The sequence below is a fragment of the Pituophis catenifer genome, unplaced genomic scaffold (assembly GCF_029215685.1).
Source record: "Pituophis catenifer annectens isolate HBS135680 unplaced genomic scaffold, rPitCat1.0.hap2 SCAF_2, whole genome shotgun sequence".
NCBI lineage: Eukaryota > Metazoa > Chordata > Lepidosauria > Squamata > Colubridae > Pituophis > Pituophis catenifer.
Window position 1 is genome coordinate 184,292,860 of NW_027256882.1, and position 24,243 is coordinate 184,317,102.

A 24,243-nucleotide genomic window follows, 5' to 3' on the forward strand; every position below is an offset into this window, starting at 1 on the left:
CTTTGCAAGCAAGCAGCAGAGCCCTGAGCAAAACAGCTGAGAGCAAATCAGCTGAGAGTCGGGGGCTAATTAGCCTATGCTGAAGCTCCGCGGGCCAATAAAATTACACAAAAACACCGAACCATTTGTTAAATTGCTGGCTCGCCCGCCCCTCGCCCACCACTATTTATTGGCAATAAATAGTGGTGCGGACGGGCGGGGCAAGGGGCGGGGTGAGCCAGCAATTTAACAAAGGGTTCAGCCGAACCCCCTAGAACCGGCAGAATCCCACCACTGCATATGTGTACATACATATTACATAGTATAGAATGTGTATAGGCACACAAAAAGATACATTCTACTATATATACTGTATGTGTATGTACACACACACACACAGCTCTTCTAAAACTATACACATTCAACCTCACTTACTACATTTGGAAAAACACACCCAGAGTCCACTTTCTGCCACACATTTAACTATAAATTCTGTACATTAGAACATTACACACACCTTCAGATGTTCTTCCCTAGCTTGCACATAACGGTTAGAACCAGGAGAGGTCATGGATTGAATAAAATGTGGTGAAACTTACTTAACAACACTCTTGCTTAGCAGCCAAAATGTTGGGCTCAAATGTCAAGGACAATCTCTGCCTTCCTCTGCATGGCAGCCTTATCCTAGTAAATGCTTTCTCCTTTCTGGCAATTTTCCTCTCTGTTAGCGGCACCAAAATAATCCAGACAATGTAAGGTTTCCTCCTGCAGCAGGGGGTTGGACTAGATGACCTCCGAGATCCCTTCCAGCCCTAGATTGCTGTGCTGTTTCAAAACATCTTTTTTTTTTTAATTTGATTTATATGCCGCCCTTCTCCGAAGACTCAGGGCGGCTTACAATGTGCTCAGCAATAGCCTTCATCCTTTTGTATATTTATACAAAGTCAGTTTATTGCCCCCACAACTGGGTCCTCAATTTACCTACCTTAGAAAGGATGGAAGGCTGAGTCAACCTTGAGCCTTGGCGAGATTCGAACCCTGCAGTAATTGCAGGCAGCTGGTCTTAATAACCAGCTTAATAACACGGTGCCTTAAACCCCTGTACTACCAAGGCTCTTCTGAAGCTACGTCTAGTTCCAGAGTTTGTAGTGCTTCCTTCCTCTTTTCTTTCTTTCTCTCTCTCTCTCTCTCCCTTCCTTCCTTTTTCTTTCTCTTTCTTTCTTTCTCTTTCACAATCTGCATCATAAGACCACAGCCTGAATCGTAAGACTTTGCTTTGCAGATCAAAAACTTCACTTATATTTAAATACTGAATATAGTCTGCTCTTTATATCTTTGAAGATGTTTCACTTCTCATCCAAGCTTCTTCAGTTCTGAAGAAGCTTCTTGGATGAGAAACGAAAGGTCTTCAAAAAACAAAACAAAACTAGGAAGTGCAGTTGCCTCTTGAAAAAGCACTTTTGGGACAACCATGACCTGGAAGACCGAGAATCTCCATAGATACTCTGCTCTTTAGACATATATTTCATTTTATCCTGAAATGATCATAATTTTTTTTGCTGCCTTCATCTAATTACCTTACTTTACCCTTTATTGTTGGCATATTATGAAACACTATTTACCACATTTTTTAGACCCTACAGAATAGTAGTGTCCAGTTATTTGGCCCGATTCCTCTATCTTGAGCCTCCCAAACTTTAAAACCTTCAGTAAGAGCATCTTGCAGGTAGCACTGCTGAATATGAAACATCAGCAAAACCCACCGCTTTGTTCCTAAAGTAGCCTAGGCCAGGGGTCTCCTCCCCAGAACTGTGCTCATCCCTGCTGAGCCAGCATCATGCAAAGCAAATTAAAGGCAGCCCGCCTATCTCACCAACATTGCTTCTCGGCCTGAGCAGCAAAGCTCCCCCCACCAGAACTTTGGTCTCTGCAGCCCTCCGGGTCACTGGATCCAGCCAACAGCCCCTCCGACCACCGCTGTGCCCCCCCCCCGGAATTTCACCTGAGAGCCAAGCAGCAGGGAAGGCAACCCCATTCCCCACCAGAGGGGCGAAAGGAAGCCTCTTGAGTGAGAGGCTCTCTGAAGCCTCGAGAGAGAGATGACCGCTGCTGCTGCTGCCACCACCTCTGCCTCTTCCTTCTCTCTGCTAACAAAAGTTGGAGAGGAAAAGGCAATTGCTTCACTGGGCGTTTCTCCATGTTTCCATCCCAAGTCAGCAACAGCTGCCACCTCCCATCTGCTGTTGGGAAGGTGATGCTTGTGGCAGATGAGAGAGAGAGAGAGAGAGAGAGAGAGAGAGAGAGAGAGAGAGAGAGAGAGAGAGAGAGAGAGAGAGAGAAGGAGGGAGGGAAAAAGAGAGAGAGAAAAGGAGGGAGGGAGAAAGAGAGAGAGAGAGAGAGAGAGAGAGAGAGAGAGAGAGAGAGAACAGAATGGAATGAAATGGAACTCAGCAATAGCAATAGCGCTTAGACTTATTGTCAGGCATGCCTCCTTTCAAAACTCAAGAAAGAAAAACCCCGACTCCATTTTCATAGAGAAAGGTACTTTTACTGAGTATGAACTGAATGTAACCAAAGAAAAGCAAGATCTGAAGCAAAAGGCATGAAAATTACATATAGAAAGCATACCCAAAGACTTCCCACAACTGTCCAACATAAATCATCCAATTCACAATTCCCCAGGGGTCATGTGGGTGCGACGTTGGTGGTGCCATCCTCCGCTATGCCATGGCAGTTGACCTAGACTTGTTATCAGCTTCAAAGAAACGCTGAAGCAAAGTTTCTCTCTTCTCCACCAGCTCACTTTCCCCCTCGCAAAAATTCCAATAGCTCCCTGCTCCCCCCGTTTCATGGCAGCCGAGCAAGCAATGAAAAAGTGGAGGCTGACATTCGGCCCTCCTGCAGAAGAGATATTATTCCTACAAGAAAACCAAAATGACAGAAAACAGATAATTACAGAATTAAAAGCATGACAATAAGAAATAGATTTAGGTTTATCAGGGTTTTGGAGTGAAACAATTGCAGTTGTTTTGGAGCTCGAACGTCCCACTTATTTACCCATTCAGCTTTAGATAACAGAAAATGTTTCCAGGCCACCAAATACTGCACCTTACCATGATGCTTTCTAGAGTCCAATATTTCCTTGACCTCAAAATGCTGTTCCCCCTCAATTATTATGGGGACAGGGGGAGGTTCTTGGTCCAGACGTAAAGGGGACGAACACTCTGGTTTTAGCAAACTGACATGAAACACCGGATAAATCCTTCGCAAGTTTTTGGGTAATTCCAATTGCACCATGACTGGGTTAACGATACGGACTATCGGAAAAGGACCCACATACTTCGATCCAAGTTTTTTCGACTTTTGGGTAGTTTGATAGTACTTGGTGGAAAGGAAAACCATATCACCAACTTTATAATTCCAACCCTGAATCCTTTTCTTATCGGCTTGGGTTTTATGAACTCGATGGGCTTCATCCAGAGCCTTACGTGTTACTGACCAAGTGTCACGTAACTGTTCAATCCACTCAACCAAGGAGGGTATCTGTGGGTTCTCCTGAGGCAACTCCGGAATGAGTACGAAATCTTGGCTGGAGGCCACCTTAAAAGAAGTAAACCCGATACTGCTATGTATGGAGTTATTATAGGCCACCTCTGCAAACGGCAGCAAATCTGCCCAGTTATCTTGTTGATAATTTATGTAACATCTCAGGTATTGTTCTAACACGGGATTGGTTCTCTCACAAGCCCCATTGGTCTGAGGGTGATGGGCGGAGCTTAACCCTTGGGCGGAGCCTAACAACCCCAGGAACTCTTTCCAAAAGTGGGTGGTGAACTGAACTCCTCTGTCCGAGATTATCCGCTCTGGAGCCCCATGTAATTGATATACATGTTGGACAAACAATTTTGCAAGCGTTTTAGCGGAAGGGATCTTGGGACATGGGATAAAATGCACTTGTTTAGAAAACAAATAACTGTACCCACTCAAAATAACCACCCAAATAACTGTATTCCCCCCCCCCACTTTCGGGTAACTCAACAATAAAATCCATGGAAATTTCCTTCCATGGAGCTTCCAGTCTGGCAACACTCTGAAGCAATCTGGGTGGCTTCCCAGGAGGTCTCTTTGCAGCAGCACATACGGGACAACTTGCTACATATGCTCCTATGTCCTTCTTTAGTGCGGGCCACCAGAACTGTTGTTTAAGTAAATGTAATGTTTTCACGAACCCAAAATGGCCGGCAACTTTGGAATCATGGGCGTGTTATAATACTGTCACTCTTAGACTGGCGGGAACATACAGCTTAGCTCCCATCCAGGTGAGTCCTTCTTGAAGCGTACACTCATTTATATGGGCCAAAAACCACTTGTCAGTTTTTAGAGTGTCCCTTAGCTGCTTGCTCAAGTCGCCCAACAAAGTCCAAAGCCCAAAAAGAGCCTTGATAGTACAGTGGTTTAGTGCACCCTGTCATTAACACAGCTGCCTGCAATTTCTGCTGGTTCGAATCTCTCCAAGGCTCAAGGTTGACTCAGCCTTCCATCCTTTCTAAGGTAGGTGAAATGAGGACCCAGTTTGTGGGGGCAATAAGCTGACTTTGTATAAAATATACAAAAGAATGAAGGCTATTGCTTAACGCATTGTAAGCCGCCCTGAGTCTCTGGAGAAGGGCGGCATATAAATCAAATTAAAAAAAAAAAAAAAGTTGGATCTGCTTTCGCCTGGGCTCTAGTAACTACTGGTGACGCCAGCTGTTTTGAGGGGATAATCAGACAAATTACTTCCTCTCTAACACTATTGTATTGCGGAAGTCTCGAAAGGGCATCTGCCATGAAGTTTTTCCCTCCAGGAAGGTAGCGCAGGGAAAAATTGAATCGTTTGAAGTGCTGAGCCCAACGGACTTGTTTTGGGGACAGCTTTCATAGCATTTTCAAAACTTCTAAGTTCTTGTGGTCAGTCCACACCTCAGACGGTTGCTTAGCCCCTTCAAGGAAATGTCTCTACGTTAACAGTGCCCAACGAACAGCAAAAGCCTCTTTCTCCCATATGGCCCATCTCCTCTTGGTCTCCGATAATTTCCTAGAGGTATAGGTACAGGGTTGCAGCTTTCTTTCTGCGTTCGCTTGAAGTAACATTGCCCCAATGGCTACATCGCTGGCGTCAGCCTGTACAACAAAAGGGGCTTCCATGTCAGGATGTTTAAGGACCAGATTGGCAGCAAACAGTTGTTTTAGTTTCTCAAACGCTGCCTGACAGTCCATAGTCCACTTGAGAGGCCGGAAGGGCTTTGGCCTCTCTTCTCCTTTCGTTTTCAGAAGATTAGTAATAGGTAGTGCAATTTTTGCGAACGACAGGATGAATTGTCAATAGAAGTTAGCAAACCCCAGGAAACTCTGTAGTTGTTTGCGGGTATGTGTGAGGGCCCATTCCAACACGGCCCGGACCTTTTCTGGATCCATTTCTATCCCCTCATGTGAGATGCGATACCCCAGATAGTCAATTTTAGTTTGGTGGAATTCACATTTTGATAGTTTGACATACAGTTCAGCAGCTCTAAGTTTTTTCAGGACAGCCCTCACTAATTTTACGTGGTCGTCCATGGTCTCGGTGTAGATAAGAATATCATCCAGGTAGACCAGCACCCCCTTGTACAGGTGTTCCTGCAGCACTTCGTTAATTAGCTGCATGAATACAGCAGGGGCTTCTTGCAGTCCAAAAGGGAGCACCCGAAACTGGAAACATCCCAGCGGGCAGTTGAAAGCAGTTTTCCATTCATCTCTTTCTCTAATTCGAACTCTATAATATGCCTCCCCTAAATCCAGCTTTGTAAAAATCTTTCCTTTGCCTAGGTGGGCTAACATGTCCTTCATGAGAGGGGGGGGGGTAGACATTTTCTATGCAAATTGCATTTAAATATCTATAATCGACCACCAGACGAAAGGACCTATCCTTTTCCTGGAAGTGGTGCTGCCACCCGTGGCCTAGCCAGTTAGATAAACCTGCATTTTAAGTTTTTATCAATAAAGTCCCGTAGTTCCCCCAGCTCCCAGGGGGTCATGGGGTAGATTTTTGGTTTAGGGAGTTTTACCCCAGGGAGGATTTCAATGGTACAGTCTGTTGGTCGGTGGGGGGGCAGCACGTCTGACACCTTCTCGCTGAACACTTCCCGGAGATCCCAGTACTCTTTTGGATCTTCTCCTCCCCCACAATGTGGTCTGTCACCATCACTGCACCCTCGTTCTCCACTTCGCCCACGCAATGGGGTTCCTCCCCTTTCATCCCTGGTTGTTTGGAGCGGATGTGCAACACTCCCATCTTCCAGTTTATGCGCTTCCATTTATTCCATTTACGGAGCCAAGGCAGTCCAAGTAGGAGGGGCCATTCCATGCCCGGGGCCACAATAAAACTCAGAGTCTCTAGGTGATCCCCCATCCTCATCTCGATTGGCTCAGTTACAAAATGGGCTGGGCCCCCTCCAGCCACCGATCCGTCTATCTGACAGAATGTGATGGGCCTTTTCATCATTTTTAGTCTTAGGCCCATCTGTTCTACAACGTCCAGGCTGATGACGCACCTGGTGCATCCCGAATTTAGGAGGGCTGGCATCTGGACATGGGCCCCGGTGGATGGTACTTTTAATTCTACTGGGATGGTCATGGGGCCCCCTTTGACTTACCAGGAAGTCGTCGTCGGAGTCGGTTTCACTGTTGGTGATGATCGGAGTTCCCAACTCATGTTTCAAGGGAGCGAACTCAACAACTTCTCCCTTCAGGGCGGTTTCGCGGGCTCTCGCGGGTGTTTTCTCAGCTTTCTTTCCTCTGGTAGAGGTTGCCTTGGGCGCCGGCTTGGAGAAACACTCAGCGACTCGGTGCCCTTCTTTCCCACATTTGAAACACGCAGAGGATTTTGGTTTGGACCCTGCTGTCCCCATTGTGGCCTTTGGCACCCCCTTGCAGAATGAGGAGGGTGGCTGATCCCAGGTGCGCCCACCACAGAGACTACCCCGGGCCAAGTCGATCTCCATGTCCGCTGCCAACACGTACCAGCTCTGCAGGTCGTTGGGAGCCTCTCGGGAACGATAATCCTTGTAAAAATCCTCATTTAGCCCATCTTTATAGTTCTCCAGAAAGGCCATCTCTGACCACCCTCTCATGTAGGATGCCAGCTCGCGGAACTCCTGGGTATATTCCACCACCGATCTCCGCCCCTGGTGGATGGCCTTCATTCTAATTCTCGCCCTTCGCTCAGCTAAGGGGTCCTCAAAATGCGTTCTGAGGGTTGCCATGAATTGATCATAATTCTTCAGCAAGGGGGAATTTTCATTGTGGAGTCCTACCATCCATCCAGCTGCTACCCCCTCCAGGGCCTTAGTAACGCACCTCATTCATGCAGCATCTGAGAGGAAATCCTTCCCCCAGTCCTGCATGTGGTTCCAAACTTGGGTCAGAAAAAATCCCAACTTCTTCGGGTCTCCCCCGAATTTTTCTGATATCGGGGAAATTTTGGCTTTCTTTGCCTCTGGGGCAGTGCCTGTCTTGCCGGGGGTCCCTATGCTGCCGCAGCAGCTGCTTGAGTTCCGGAGGCTTGAACTGTTCCTTCCCCAGCTTGGTCTCTCTCTTCCACACAAGCAGTAGCCTCCGCTCTATCCCTGGGGCGTTCATCCTCCCTCCCAGTGGAGTATGCATATCTTTCCCAGCTTTTTCGGCTTTCTTCTGCCTCTTTCAAAAGTTGCAGGGCCTGTGCGACCAGGAAATTTTCTTTCTGCTCCTGCAGCCAGCCAGCTTCTGCCCCTCAGGGTCTGGTACTTGTTACACCTTGGGGGGTCTTCTCCAGCTCCAGCAACCTCCCCACGCCCAGCAACCATTTGGCTTTCTCCAGATCTTCCTCCAGCTGTAAATTAGCCATCCAGTCCAATGCCTCCCAGGCAGGGTGTGATGATGAAGCTGCTGAGCTGGCAGCTCCCATCTGGTCCTGGTCACTGTCTTGATCAGACATTGTTTGCTCAGCCCCCACAGTAGTTCTTCTGGGATGGCTATAAATGCAGACCTTGCTTAATGTCAGGCATACCTCCCTTCAAAACTCAAGAAAGAAAAACCCCGACTCCATTTTCATAGAGAAAGGTACTTTTACTGAGTATGAACTGAATGCAACCAAAGAAAAGCAAGGTCTGAAGCAAAAGGCGTGAAAATTACATATAGAAAGCATACCCAAAGCCTTCCCCCAACTGTCCAGCATAAAATAATCCAATCCACAATTCCCCAGAGGACATGTGGGTGCGACGTCTGGTGGTGCCATCCTCCTGCTATGCCACGGCTGTTGACCTTGACTTGTTATCAGCTTCAAAGAAACGCTGAAGCAAAGTTTCTCTCTTCTTCTCCACCAGCTCACTTCCCCACTCCCAAGAATTCCAATAGCTCCCCCTTCCCCCGTTTCATGGCAGCTGAGCAAGCAATGAAAAAGCGGAGGCTGACACTTATATACCGTTTCATAGAGCTTCACAGCCCTCTCTAAGCGGTTTACAGAGTTAGCATATTGCCCCCAACAATCTGGGTCCTCATTTTACCCACCTCAGAAGGATGGAAGGCTGAGTCAACCTTGAGCCAGTGAGATTCGATCTGCTGAACTGCAGCTAGCAGTCAGCTGAAGTAGTCTGCAGTAACAACGTTTCTCTTGCCTACCCCCATTTGCACTTCTAGCACACTTTTCTTGAGAGAGGGAGAGAGGGAGGGAGGGAGAGGCAGAGACAGAGAGAGAGAAGACAGAGAGAGAGACAGAGGCAGAGACAGAGAGATTATGATGATTGTAACCTTCTTGTGGCTAAGAATTGCTGCAAATCTGAGTTTTCTGAAGTGGACCACTAGACTCATAAACAACTTAAAAACTTTCTTTTTCTAGTAAAAAGAAAAGTCAAATAAAAGCAAATAAAACACCCCCAGGAGAAAAACAAATTAAAGTTTAATTTGTATTATTTAATGGACGGCTAAGTTGGCCATGCCAACCCAGTCACATGGCCACTGAGACACACCCACCTAGCCAATCTGGGCCCTCAATAGTCTGAGGACCCCTGCCTTAAAGGGAGGTAGAAACCAGCCTGTTACCCTGACCCAAGCAGAAACTGAAGCGGCTAGCTTTTAGAAATGCAGATTTAGTAATAGGTTCAGAAATACTGGGTCATGACAAAAACTCAGATAAGCAACAAACAAAAGATTGACAAAATTACTTCAAACACCTAGGATTTGCATTTCCTTTTGCCTATACAGCCAGCCATGACCCCTACATGGTCCCATAGGAATCCAAAGAATCACAAACCCTGGTGGTTCTGTTCATCAAAAAATGGACCTTCTTGCTAATCAGCAATTTTATTTCCAGCGCCTTTCTCCCAGCTTTGAACCGAACTAGATGGATTTTTCTTCCAAGTCAGAAGTATAGGTCAGCAAATCCAGAGGTAAATGGGTTGGAAAATTGGCTTCTGTAAGAACTTTTATACACAGCCTTCAGCCTATTTTACTTTTTTAAAGTTTGTTAGTTCTTACACTTTTTAGTCTAAACTTCGATTACTAAAACATTTTTAATACAGCCTCCGAAGATGAGTTATAAATATCAATTGCTGCTGCTTGTTAATCGACCAGCATACTAACTGGAGTTGTATTCTCTGTTTCGCTTCCAAGTATATTTCGGGTTAATGCTTTTAACTTTGAAGGCTCTTTTATGAGGGAGACAGAATAGTATTTCCTCCAATTAGAGTGTAACTTATTTCTGAGTTAGCGCGCACAAGCTCGCAACAAATGCGTCACATCTGATCTTTTTACTCTCTTTGTGACTGTTTCTCTTTGCATCAAAACAACTCCGGGAAAAGACCACCCACCATTCAGCACGGAATGTTTGAAATCAGCGCAGTCCCACAGCAGCACAACCACGCTTCGAAACGGGAAATAAAATGGAGGCAGAAAAGAGGGCGGAGAAAAAAAGGAGAGACTCGCTTTCTTAACCCTCTAGCGTGCGAGGTTTAGTTCACGCCTCCTTTCTTCGCTCTGATTGGAGGAGAAGACTATCTCCGGATCACGTGGGAGACCGATCTCACTTTCTCCTTCGTGCCACCCCTCCCCCCACGCTGCAGTTAGAGCCGAACGAAGTCGACGGTGTCGCCGCTTCTGCTGTCGCCGAACGGCTGATCGACGAAACGCTTCGCGTGGAGATACTACCGGTCAACCTCGACGGGCCTTGCCCGGTCGGTAAGTAGACGACCGCGTAGCGTAGGGAGGCAGTACTAAATCCGAGGATTTCCTCAGGGGAATAGGTTGGTCGGACCGGGCGTGAAACACGCGTGTCAATGGGGTGGCGTAGTGGATGGATGGATGGGTCTACGGGTCGCGGAGAACCGCCTCCCCCTCTTGCTCTGTACTCGCGCGCGCGCGCTCCATTGTGTGGAGAAAACAAAATGGCGGCGGATGGGCCAGGAGACAAGGGGTGGTGAGCGAGCGGGGAGGACAGTAATGGCGCGTGAGCGGTTTAACGGGTAGCGGCCAATATTTGGAACTGGGCGCGCTTATTTGATTTTCGAAAACTTGAATCGGTGTTGGAGTGGCATCTCACAATGACGCCTTTACTCCTCCTGATTACCGCAGCCTCCCCCTCCCCCCCCGGACATCTTTTTCCGGGGAGCTGCTTTTGCTCTCAAGTTTCCCTTGAAGGAAGAGTGGTTTGTGGTTTACAGTTGGTTTAGGTATCTGGAAAGAGTGGGACGCTTTCCAGGTACCTGATGACTTAATCGACCCTCCAGATTCGTATGTTTGCTCTCCTGGGGTTTGTTGCTTCTCGCCTCCCTCGGAAGCCTTTGCCTTTCTGCGGAGAGTACGCGGTATTTTCTCGGCTCCGTATTCCGTAAAGTTCCCATGTGTGTCCTTTGCCACCCTCCTTCTGGAAAGCCACCTTTAAAGATTTAAGGCTCCAAACGCGTGGTGAAAAATTGCGGCATGAACTCTTCTCTTGAGAACACATCGTCTAGGCCCTGACGGATGTATAACGGCTGGCAGGAATAATCTTCAGATCGGAAGGTTTTGCCAGTAACCCCAGCTCCCTCGTGGGGCAACGACAGGGCTGGAATTTCCTCTTGCATAATGTTTGCTAATAATTATCAATCGAATGATCAGGTAGATTGTTTCGGGCTTATTAATATATATAGTGTGAGATTTTAATATAGTATGAGTATTTTCTCAGCTAGCGTTCCACTTTGTTTTAACCTTGGCCAGATTTCTCAATTTACAAATAGTATACTACAGGGTATTAAAAGTTGAGACTTAACGGAGGATATAGTGGTTATGTTTGATCTTCATAAATTCAGTGTGTTTTGTTGAAGTAAGTATATATTTAATTGTGTGGTAGAAATTCAACTATTGGTCGGGGATGCAATCCTTTTTAGTAAACTCCATATTTTAAATGGTTCTAATGTGCTACTTGTCAAGAGTTCTATTAGAAACCACTTTATTCTTAGGTTGATGTGCAGTCATATCTTTAAGGAATATAAATGTTTGATTCTCTACCAAACCTTGTTCAATGAAGTTGGTGTTTTTTAAAAAATCATTTCAGAGTACCTGAACACAGTGCTGGTACAGCTTAGAAGAAACATTTTCTTTGGAGAAAATTCATCAAGGATCTGAAGCAAAATGGTAAGAATTTGCCATTCATAAATGAAATGAAATGCCATGTATTTTTGTTTTACTTATTTTATGTTTTAAATTTCAGCGGCCAATGCGCATTTTTGTAAATGATGATCGCCATGTCATGGCAAAGCATTCTGCAGTTTATCCAACTCAAGAAGAACTGACAGCAGTTCAAAACATGGTCTCTCACACTGAACGTGCTCTCAAAGCTGTTTCTGACTGGATTAATGAGCAGGAGAAAGGTAATAATGAGCAGCCAGAACCTGACACCATGGAGACTGTAGCTGAAGAAGAGAACAAAGAAGGAAGGTTTGTAACTATTCATAACTTGCTCTTAGGTTCACAACTTCTGAAAAGAATTTTCTCCTGCTTATGATGCCAATTTTTGCAGTTTACATGAATTTTAAAAAACATTACAATTAAAAAGATAAAGACTAATAAAATTAAGAGACTAAAAAGAGAAGAAAAGGAAAAAAATGAAATATTAAAAAGTTGACTTTCTCCATATAAACAATTTTAATGGCTGATCAATTTCATGTAAAATACAACAAATGATTTCTTTCCATATTTCATCTCATGTCTAGAAATAAATCTTTATAAAGCCTTGTCATTCAGTCCTAGTTTAGCAATCTTAATCTTTAATCACCTCAAGTAATGTTCTAGAACTTGATTTCTTATTTTTTCTTTGTCCTTTCTCATAAAATTCTTCCAAGCCTTAAGAGATATAAAGGTCACTCTTTTGCTTTGTTAAAACATCAGCTAATTTCATATGGATATACAGTGCATCTCCTTCCACATTCCCATAGCCCATCATTTTTAGATCTACTTTCAAATCAGTCTTATTTGGTAAATTTTGTTCCTTTTCCATATCTATAATGGCAGACACTCTTAAAATTAAAATCCCTTGTTCATAAATATCTTTAAATACATCCAATGTTGTTTTGTTCCATTTTGTGTTCGGAAATCAAATTTGAGTGCTCATCTCCTTTAATATATTTAGTACCATTGCCTGCCTAAATGCAGGACCTTATTTTTCTCATCACTTAACTGCATCTTACTGAATAAGGCTCAATGCTCAAATCTGTCAAGATACTTCTGAATCTTGAGTTTATTTTTCAAAACAATTCCCCCCAGCTTGGTGTCATCTGCAAATTAGATGAGTTCCCTTTCTACCACCTCATCTAGATCGGGTTCCCCAACCCCTGGGCTGCAGATAGTTACCAATCCATGGCCTGTCAGGAACCAGGCCACACAAATGGCAGGCGAGTAAAGCTTCATCTGCACATGCACATGGATCTAGGTTGCATGCAAAACCAACCCCCTGGACCATGGAAAAATTGTCTTCCATGAAACCGGTACCTTATGTCAGAAAGGTTGGGGACCGCTGGTCTAGATGATTTATGAAGCTGTTGAAGATTATTAGGCCTAAGGAAGAATCTTGAGGTATGCTTCCTCCATGTAGATGTAGTTTCATTAAGAACTAGATACTGGGTGTGGTTAGCCAATTCTAAATCCATCTGGTGCTGGTTTATCCCAATTTTTTCTAACTTAGCAAGAAGTAGATTCATTTTATTACAGTCATTTTTTCTAACTTAGCAAGAAGTAGATTCAATTTATTACAGTCATAGCTCAGAGACCAGAACAAATAAAAACACTCAGTAAATGCATAATTAAAAATGCTAGCATAAAATAATAAATAACAGCTAAAATCTATGATAAAATCCAGTCTGTCAATTATACATGGTCTAACTATACTAAAATTACGATCAATAAACTGTGTGGCCCATAGTCAGTTTAATACTAATGTTTTGCTGACGTCCAAGTATATTACATCCACAGCATTTGCAGGTCCACTAATTTAGTCATTTTATCAGAATATAAGATTTGTCTGGCATCTGTTTTTAAAAAAACACATGCTGGCTTGTGATATAGTAATCACCTTGTTCATTTTTAGGTGTTCATAAATCTTCCATTTGATTATCTTTTCCAGGATTTTCCCAGGTATTGATTTCAAGGTGATTGACCTGTAATTTCCTGGATCCATTTTCCCCTTTTTGTAAATTAGTACTGTTACCATATCAGCTCTTTCCCAGCCCTCTGGTATAGTTTCCTTGCGTTTCAGGAGCTCCTTCAGAGAACCCTGGGATGCAAACCATCTGGTCCAGGTGATTTGTACTTGTCCAGGGTGAATAGATATTCTCTTACTATTTCCTTGCTTATTTCGGTGTTTGGCAGCTCACTTTTATTTTTTTAAAATATGATTGTTATTAAGCATTTTAATCACAATAGTAAGCACTAATCCAAACAAAACTTAGAGAACAAAAAGAAAGATTAAAAGGTGCAAGAAGAGAGAAAAATGCAAGCAGAAGTAATTTCCATCCAATATAATCAGATTTAATAACTTCACTCCCTATAGGATTAAAAAAATCCTTATTGTTTGTTTGTTTGTTTGTTTGTTTATTTATTTATTGGTTTGATTTATATGCCTTCCGGAGTCTTCTCTGGAGACTCAGGGCAGCTTACAATGCGTTAAGCCATAGCCTTCATACTTTTGTACATATTCATTCATATTACATCCCTTATCTATAACCAGTCCGTAATCCACAAAAATCCATAAAAATCATTTTTTCAATACTGGTGTCAACAAAAAAATCCATAAAGGGTTGCTAGAACATTGGGAAAAAAGCCTCATTTCAACCATAATAAATAAATAAAATAAAACTATTCATTCCTTTCACTTTTAATAGTTTTAATCATAGAAATGGATTTCTCTTCACTTCTTAATCTATCACACAGGTTTCTTCAACGTTTTAACAAGGCTGTTTTGAAAAATCTAATAAAATATTTTCCAGATCTAAAATCTAATAAACATTTCCCTATTGATTTATTATTTGTATTTTCTTCCTTTTGAAAACTTGAAGTTTCATTTGTATATCCAGTAAAGCATCCTTTTCTAAAATGTTCTTTTGGCCTGTCATTTAGAGTTCCACTTTTGATGCTTTACCTTATCAGATAGTCATTCCTTCATTAACATCTTCTGGACATAGTCTGTACATAGAAGTAGACATAATTCCTCACGTGGGAGGACACACTCTGGACTTGGTTTTTATCTCTGGTCAGTGGCTGAGTGGTCTAGATATAGGGGATATAGTTATTGAACCCCTGTCATGGTCGGACCATTCTCTCCTGAGACTGGACCTTTTGACCGCTGCACCCCACTGCAGGGAGGCGGAACCGACCAGGTGGTTCCGCCCCAGGCACCTGATGGATCCTGATAGGTTCCAGAGGGAGCTTGGGCCAGTTCCTGAAACTGGCTCACGACTCGGCTGAAGATCTGGTGGCTGCCTGGGATAGGACGGCCGCCGGTGCTCTGGACCGAGTCGTGCCTTTGTGGCCTCTGACCCGACGCCGAACCTGCCCGGCCCCTTGGTTTTCCGAGGAGCTGAGGGAGATGAAGCGCCGGAAAAGACGCCTAGAGAGTGGTTGGAGGGCTAGTTGCTCCGAATCCGACTGAACACTAGTTAGGTCTCATATTAAGATCTATCTAGTGGCAATAAAAGCGGCAAAGCGTAACCACTTTTCCGTTCTTATTGCATTAGCAGATAACCGCCCAGCCGCCTTGTTTAGGGTGACTCGCTCCCTCCTCCATCAGGGAGCGCGGGAAGACCCCTTGCAAGGGCAGGCTGAGGATTTTGCACAGTATCTGCACGATAAAATGGCTCAGATTCGGGAAGGCTTGGACTCTGACTGGGTAGATCCTGGCGGGGTGACTGAGGCTGGTCTTGAGAATGTTACCTGGGATGAGTTCGACCCTGTGACTCCTGAGGACGTGGACAGGATCCTGGGGAGGTTAAACGCAACCACGTTTATTGGACCCGTGCCCCTCCTGGCTGGTACTGGCCACCCGGGAGGTAACACGAGGCTGGCTCCAGAGGATTATAAATGCTTCTCTGAGAGAGGGTTTCTTGCCTCCCGCCTTGAAAGAGGCGGTGGTGAGGCCCCTCCTCAAGAAGCCTTCTCTGGACCTGGCCGTTTTGGCAAACTACCATCCGGTCTCCAACCTTCGCTTTGTTGCGAAGGTTGTGGAGAGTGTGGTTGCGCGACAGCTCCCACAGTTCCTGGATGAAACAGTCTATCTAGATCCGTGCCAGTCCGGCTTCAGGCCTGGGTACAGCACGGAGATGGCATTGGTCGCATTGGTGGATGATCTCTGGAGGGCTCGGGACGGGTTGTTCCTCTGTTCTGGTTCTGTTAGACCTCTCAGCGGCTTTTGATACCATCAACCATGGTATCATGCTGCGCCGGCTGGAGGGATTGGGGGTGGGAGGCACCGTGCTGCGGTGGTTCTCCTATCTCTCTGACCGGTCACAGTCTGTGTTGGCAGGGGGGCAGAGGTCGACCTCGAGGCGCCTTGCTTGCGGGGTGCCGCAAGGGTCGGTCCTCTCACCGCTCCTGTTCAACATTTATGTGAAGCCGCTGAGTGAGATCATCCGTGGTTTTGGGGTGCGATGCCATCTGTACGCTGATGACACTCAGCTGTACATTTCCACCCCAGACCACCCCAATGATGCCCTCGAAGTGATGTCCCAGTGTCTGGAGGCCGTGCGGGTCTGGATGGGGAGGAACAGGCTTCGGCTCAACCCTTCCAAGACCGAGTGGCTGTGGATGCCGGCGTCCCGGTATAGCCAGCTGGTGCCATCGCTGGCTATTGGGGGCGAGTCACTGACCCCCACAGAGGGGGCTCACAACTTGGGCGTCCTCCTGGACACACAGCTGTCTTTAGAAGAGCATATGACGGCCGTGGCCAGGGGGGCTTTTTATCAGGTTCGCCTGATACGCCAGTTGCGCCCCTTTCTGGATCGGGACTCCTTGTGCACAGTCACTCATGCCTTGGTTACGTCACGCCTGGACTACTGCAACGCTCTCTACATGGGGCTCCCCCTGAGGAGCACCCGGAGGCTCCAGCTGGTGCAGAATGTGGCCGTGTGGGTGATTATGGGAGTGACGTGGTGCTCCCACGTAACACCTCTCCTGCGCGAGCTGCATTGGCTCCTGGTGGTCTTCCGGGTGCGCTTTAAGGTGTTGGTTCTCATCTTTAAAGCGCTCCATGGCTTAGGGCCAGGGTATTTGCGAGACCGCCTGCTGCTACCGATAATCTCCCACCGGCCAATAAGCTCTCACAGAGAGGGCCTCTTCGGGGTGCTGTCTGTCAGGCAATGTCGGCTGGCGGCCCCCAGGGAGCGAGCCTTCTCTGTGGGGGCACCCGCCCTGTGGAATGAGCTGCCTCCTGGAATACGATTAATCCCGGACCTCCGGACCTTCCGTAAAGCCCTGAAGACGTTTTTATTTCATCAAGCCGGCCTAGCCTAAATGGTTTTTAATTGGGATTTTAAATTTTATGGATTTGGGGTTTTAAATTGGGTAGCCAGTGATTTAATTTTTTTTAATTATCTTAACTTTTGCATTTGTATGTTTTTTAATTTTGGCTGTTCACCGCCCTGAGTCCCTTCTGGGAGAAGGGTGGTATACAAAATAAATAAATAATAAATAAATAAATAAATAAATAAACAAACAAACAAACAAACAAACAAAGATAGATAGATAGATAGATAGATAGATAGATAGATAGATAGATAATGTTAATATTGTATTACTAAACTCTGGCTCCATTCTTAAAATATCTTCCTTAATTTTTAAAATATTACATAATATTTTGTGCCATTTTATAAGTCAAATATTAACTGACCACACATGTCTTCTTTTTTCCTGCTTTAAAAGCTTTAGTATCCCCTAAAGTCCAGTTTCTAAAATTATCACATATCATCTTAGGACTTGCAGTAACCAGATAATGAATCTGTTTTCTAAGAAAAGCTTAATTTTTATAGTTAATTCCAAAATCTTAGTGTAAAAGTCAATATTCCAAATTCATCTGGACCTTTATAACTTTCTTGGAATCAAAATCTTTTTTAATTCAGAGTAATTAACCAGTGAAGACTTTTCAAACATACTTCTTTATTCAATTTCTGTAGCTTTATTGTCCTGAAGAGCTTTAATAGCTTTAAGATGGTGAGTAAGCAATTTCTAAAAAGTGATTGGAAAGGGGGGTTTGCAAACTTAAGTGTCCTTTAAAATGCTCTGCTAAGGTTGTAACCTAGATGGTTGATTGCATCGTATCCTAGCATTCAAGCGTGCAAAACCTGTCTTGTAGCCATCCAGAGCACGCGTGGGTGATCTTCTGACTTCCTTATGTGGAGACGGTCCTTGGTCATTGACATGGTCTTTAGTTCCACTTTCATAGAACCCTTTTTAGTTTGCTGTATCTCCCTCAGAAATCCAGAATTGCCTGCACTTAATGATCACAGGGATATTTCAGGTCCTCTCACCTGCCTGTCTCCCCATTTCTATCCTTTTGGGCATCCTGGGCTCTGCTTAGCCTGCTGGCCCTGCCGTCTTTTGCTGCAGACCAGGTGCATCGGGCCTTTGTGCTGCTGACTGTTCTTCCTGAATTCATGTGTAGCCTTGTTCAAATTGCATGTGGCTTTTTCATAAGGTTTTGAAGCCTTCCAAAGCTTTGCGAAAAAGCAAATATGTGTAAGGAACTGCCTCAGTCCTTCAGGAAAGCAAGGAAATCCATTAAGTTGAATTGAAAGAACTTTTATTGAGAGAGAAGTGATTCCATAAGGTGAAAATTGAAAAGGCCCGAGCAAAGCAAACAGCTTTTTTTCAGTTCCCCCAGCCCAGCCCAACGCCCCTCCCCCAGTCCACCAACATCCAAAGTGATGCTGAAAGGTTCTTTTGAGAATCTCTGAGGTGCTAGGTGATAACAGTTCACCCTCAGGGCAATACAGCCTTGGAGTCAGGCTGGGAGAGAGTATGCTCTGTCTCCGAAGATTCCCCGCCCCATCCGACCCCCATCCCCAAGCAGTTATAACAAAAGCAAAAAGCAAGCTAATAATGCCTCCCCCCCCCCCTTTCCAACAGAATGGCAGGACACCATGGTGGACCTGACAGTATGGCCTTGAGAAGAAGATTTGGGGTGGCCAGCAACTGCCTTGTTGAGTCAGTCTGGGTGCACTTTTTCAGCAGTGGAAAGGAGATGGCAAAGGTCAGCTGGGAGCAGTATGGCCAATATAGCCCACATCTGGCAGGTGCAGGGTAGCTAAAAGGTTGTAGATGAGTAAATGGTGGGAGTTAAAAGGGAGGCAGTCCCTTATCTTACCAGAGTTGGGGGAAGCTGGGAGGGACCAAGCCAGGAATGGCTTGTATGGGTCCTTGCCTAATGGCTGGACATCATTGATAAATTACATTCATTTATATCATTTCATTATTTGTATAAGTAACTCAAGGTGATGAACATACTTAATCCTCCTCCTCCAACAACAACCCATATTTACTCAAAGTCACTCAATTGGCTTTCATGACTAAAATGAGATTAGAACTCACCGTCTTCTGGTTTCTAGCCTGGTGCCTTAACCACATATAGGCCATCCATCAATGGGAAGTGCCAGAATTGCTGTTGGTAAGTGATGCAATCATACGATGTGAAGCTTTACAGTGGCATTGCATAATGAGAAATTCTGGTCCCAATTACCATTAACTGCCTATATATGGCTTTAGGTAAATCATCTTTTCTCTCAGCTTTACTTGATCTCCAGATGTGACAAAATGCTTGACATGCATTTTGCAATGGAAGTGGATCATTGAAGTACATCCAGTATCACAAGAGTATCCCTTTAATCTCTGCCAACATGCCTTTTAAAACAAATATAGGCAAAAAGAATTTTGAACTTTAACAAGTGGAATATATCTGCTTATCTGTTTCTAGGACTGAACACTATCCCTTTTGCTTTGATGATACCCAGAAATCACACTAATAACTTGAGTGAGAAATAGTAGTGTAATTTCTAACTTTCAACATAAGAAGACGGAGATGTTATTGGGGTGGGGGGCATTCAGTGGACTGCATATGCACTGCCCTCCCCCTGTTTGAAAGAACCCATATTTAATAGCATATTTTTTATTTGTTTTTGATTAGGTGGATGTAATAATTTTGCTTTATGGACTAGTTTGCTCCTTAATATTTCAAGAAAAAAAAACAAGCTAAGCATTTTAGGAAATGTCCCATCCATTGGCAGCTGCAATCTTTCATTTTTAGGAATGAAAAATAAAATACTGAAACCCAAAGGTACACCCCACCACTGCAGAAATGTTTGCCCCAATTTAGATAGATAAATAAGTTTTCCCACCTTTGATCCCTGATATCACACAACAACAGTGGCATTGGCTTTTAGCTGTACAAAACAACATGGGAAAGAAGTGTGGCTCTTGATGACAAAAAAAATAATAATAACCATCCCTGTGCTAATAATGTCAACACAGTTGCTTCGTAAAAGTTGAAACTGGACAGGGCACCAACTTTCTGGAAAACTAAAATAAATGTATTTATACATACAAACTAAATTTTACTAGTTGGGCAGGAAATCCTCTCTGTTATTCCAGAGAGATCTAATGTTGGAACTTCTAAAATGACCAAAAGCCTGCTGGTGCAAGTTCTGGCAAGGCAGAAGGTGGGTATTCATAATTTTGTCATGTTCTTCTCTTCAGTTGATTTAAATACCTGTACCACATGCCATTGTGATTTCTAGCCAACAAGATCCAGTTCAGTGATGAGAAAACTAAGATCCTACACTTAGGCAGGAAAAACCAAATGCATAGTTATAGAATAGGTAGTACCTGGCTCAACAGTATCTCTGGATCTAGATGTCCTAATGGACCACCACTTAAGTATGAACCAGCAGTGTGATGCAACTGTCAAAAAAGGTAATACAGTCCTAGATTGCATGAACAGGAATAATTTCAAGATCACATGAAGTGATAGTACTACTTTATACCACAGTGGTGGGGCCACACTAAGAATACTGCATTGAATTCTAGTCACTATCATAGGAAAAAGATGTTGAGACCCTGGAAAGTGTGCAGAGAAGAGCAACAAAGATGATAAAAAGTCTGGAGGCTAAATTGTATGATGAACAGTTGATGGAGCTAGGTATGTCTGACCTATCAAACAAGGAATGGGGGGCCATGATAACTGTCTTCCAGTATTTGAGGGGCTGTCACAAAGAGGGAATTTACTTATTCTAGGGCACCAAAGGCCAGACAAGTAATGGATTGAAGCTTATCAAAGAGAGATCCAACGTAGAAGTAAGGAGAAATTTTCTGACAGCAACTAAACAATTTTACCTCCTGTATTGTGGGTGCTTAATCATCAGGTTTTTTTGGAATAGATTGGACAACCATTTGTCTGGGATTATATAAGGTTTTTGTCTTGAGCAGGAGGTTGGACTAGAAAGATCTCCAAAGTCCCTTCCAGCTCTATGATTCATGATGGGTTGCAATATTATGAATGAAAATTATGTACCTCTGAGGCTAACATTAAAATTCCCCTAGGTATATCTAAAGATGATGTTGCTTTTGGAAAATTGCTTTTGATTTTGAGAGAGTTAGAGAGAAAAAGAACTAAACAAATTCAACAGGATACATAAATATGGTATCCTGTTTAGATGTTTCTCTAGCTTTGGAGTAGGAAGTCTTGTAATTATTTGATTATTTGAAATCATGGATCTCTGTTGCAACATATAATACTGTATTTTTTTTAAATGGACGTTTCTTTTTTCAAGCAGCACTGAACGAATGAACCTGTGCTAGAGATGAAGCTACAGTCAAGGGTGCCTGATCATAGCTTCCAGCCATTTGGGAAAATATTTTGCAATTTAAAATGTTGCTCTAGTAAAATAGATGGCTTATTGGTATAATCAAATAAAAAATAAATAAATAAATAAATAAATAAATAAATAAATAAATAAATATTGGTGCTGGAAATATTACATGATTATTCTACTTGAACATTATTGAACAATACAAAACTTAGCATTGCATAAAGTTTCAGTTGTGTTTCTTTTTAGTATAGAAAGTCAGTAGTTACTAGACAAAATAATTTTACTATAATCAATGTGCAGGATAATTAACAGGAAAAATATCTGGTTGATAATATATTGAGTCATGGTCTGATTCTAAATGAATGAGCTTGCAAGAACCAATACACACTAATATTGCAGCCTTGCAACTTAATCAATTTAGTATCTTTCCTGTTCATTGAAAATTTGGTTGAACAATATATAAAGGAAGAGTTGGTTTATTTTGGCAAACATACATATACATATATATATATATATTTATAGTGAGCAGAAGACTACAGAGCACTTGACTAGGACACTTCGTGGAGTGATGCGTGTTGGTCTTGTAGCAAAAGGCCTCTTGCTGAAGGGAGACTTGGATCTTGAGCTGGTTCTGTTATGTAAAGAGAAACCTACTATTGGTCTTTTGGAAAAAGTAGCCGACAATCTCAGCACACAGCTTGCTGTGAGTATAAAAATAGGCTAACGTGTACTGTCCTAATATTTTTAATATGTATATTATGAACTGCTGGTTCTATGTTACTGGACTAACTTTGAAGTTTGGTATTCCAGCAAGCTTGCAGTGTTCGTATAGTTCATAAATTAACCTCTTCAAGGTGTTGTGATACCTCCTACAGCTATTTAGAGTACTCCTAGTAGTGCTGTAATGTCTTCATGATTAAAGCTTTCTAGGCATTGAATCATTTACCATCTGCTTTTTAAATATAGGTAGTCCACATCTTATGACCACAATTGAGTCCAAAATTTCTGTTGCAAAGTGAAACATTTGTTAAGTGAGTTTTGTTCCATTTTATACCTTTCTTGCCAGCTGTTAAGTGAATCACTGCAGTTGGTAAATTAGTAACACAGTTAAGTGAAACTGGTTTCCCCATTGACTTCACTTGTCAGAAGTTCACAAAAGGGAATCACATGACTCCTGGACACTGCAATCATGATAAGTATGAGTCAGTTGCCAAGTATCTGAATTTTGATAATGTGACCATGTGGAGGCTACAATGGTTATAAGCGTGAAAAACTCATAAATCACCTTTTTCAGTGAGTTAACTTTGGACGGTCACTAAATGAACTGTTGTAAGTCTAGGACTACCTGTATACTGTTTAAGAAATTGGCCGCTTGTGTTGTCTCTCCTGACAATTATGCAGATGTGATGCCATGTTATACTAAACAAATGAATTTATAATGTGTATGCAAAATGTATATATATGTGTTTGTGCTTCTTCACTATTTGGATATTTAAATCAGATCATTCAAGTTACTCGAACCCAATTGGGGGATTCAGTGTCTGCATAAATAACACTGTTAACATTGTTTTAAAACAATACATACTGCAAAATAGTTTTAGATTGCTTGGAAAATATTCTTTCACGGTTCTCAATAATGGTTGATTTACTACTGTGAATATAAATACAGTGTAAATCAGCAGTGAAAACAGTTTTTCCAAGTACCTCCTCTTCAGTATTCATTCCACATCTGGAAGGTACTTAAAAACCAGAAAAAAAGATTTTAGTCAGTTTTTCAATGTTGGCCTATCCTCAAAACCAACAGGTGTCCCGTCCCGTCCCCCCTCCGCCCCCCCGCAGGGAGGAGACTTTTTTTACTAAGATGGTAAAGTCACAAAGAGTATACTACTTTGAAGATTTGGCTGCTATAGAAGGTGGACATCCCTGAAGTATAATTGATCCTAAATTACTATTGATTATATTAATTATTCTGAAAGGACTGTTTTTGTCCCTGAACCTTAAATTGAATGTTTGGAAGAGAGAAAAAGCTAAGAATATAAAGTATTTTCTTGTGTTTCAGGCTATTACTGAAGACAAATATGAAATTATTCAATCTGTCAGTGATGCTGCAATTACAATTAAGAATACAAAAGAACCTCCACTGACACTTACTATTCACTTGACATCCCCTGTTGTCAGAGAAGAAATGGAAAAAATGTTAGCTGGAGGTATGGAAGACTGAAAATTGCTAGCAGCCCCAGAATGAGTTTCCAGACTGACTTTGCTACTTATTATGGTGTTCAGTTTCTTGATTAGGCAGAGCAATTTCATGCAAGTCAATTTGTGTCACAGTGTTGTGCAGTTTCTTGATTATGGATCATCTGACACAGGCTTCTAGAATTGGAGTGATATTTCCAAATGAAATGCCTTTTTAAACATTTAGGCCTTTTGCTCTAGCCTTTCTACAAGTGTGTTATTTCACTTGTGCATAATACTGTTTTTTTTTTAATTAAATGTGAATAATGATTATAGATGATACATGTGCAAACCAAAATCTCTTAAAATATTGACATTTTACTTTTAAAAACTTTTGCATGTTCATGAAATTGAGTGTATTACATAAAGCAGTTTGTGTTGCAGCAAAAATGTTTATCTTTCTATGTTTTTTGTCCTTAATTTTGGAGTATTCAATTGAATTTTAAAATACAATGCAGAGTTTTGAATAAAGTTACTATATTTTTTGTTTTATTTAAATAGGGGCTAATTAATTCATATTTAATTATAACCAATTTACAGCTGAGTCACAGAAAGCAGTTCACATTTAGTATTCGATGCTACAATATGTCTAGCATATTACATAGTTGTTATTCTCATACATGACTTTTACACAGTTTAATTGCTGGATCATACG

The 24,243-nt window shown here is 42.9% G+C and overlaps 1 protein-coding gene across 7 annotated transcripts in view; it reads left to right on the forward strand.

Moving 5' to 3' along the window:
• Positions 1-10,081: 10,081 nt before the first annotated feature.
• Positions 10,082-24,243, forward strand: part of ILF3 (interleukin enhancer binding factor 3) — a 43,639-nt gene continuing 29,477 nt past the window's right edge. For all 7 annotated transcript variants that reach the window (XM_070938308.1, XM_070938309.1, XM_070938310.1 and 4 more), the window contains exons 1-5: positions 10,082-10,209; positions 11,564-11,643; positions 11,720-11,946; positions 21,876-22,056; positions 23,413-23,560. In XM_070938308.1, coding sequence (XP_070794409.1) covers positions 11,641-11,643; positions 11,720-11,946; positions 21,876-22,056; positions 23,413-23,560 — 559 coding nt within the window. In that variant the 5' untranslated portion in view covers positions 10,082-10,209; positions 11,564-11,640. The remainder of the gene's footprint in view (positions 10,210-11,563; positions 11,644-11,719; positions 11,947-21,875; positions 22,057-23,412; positions 23,561-24,243) is intronic.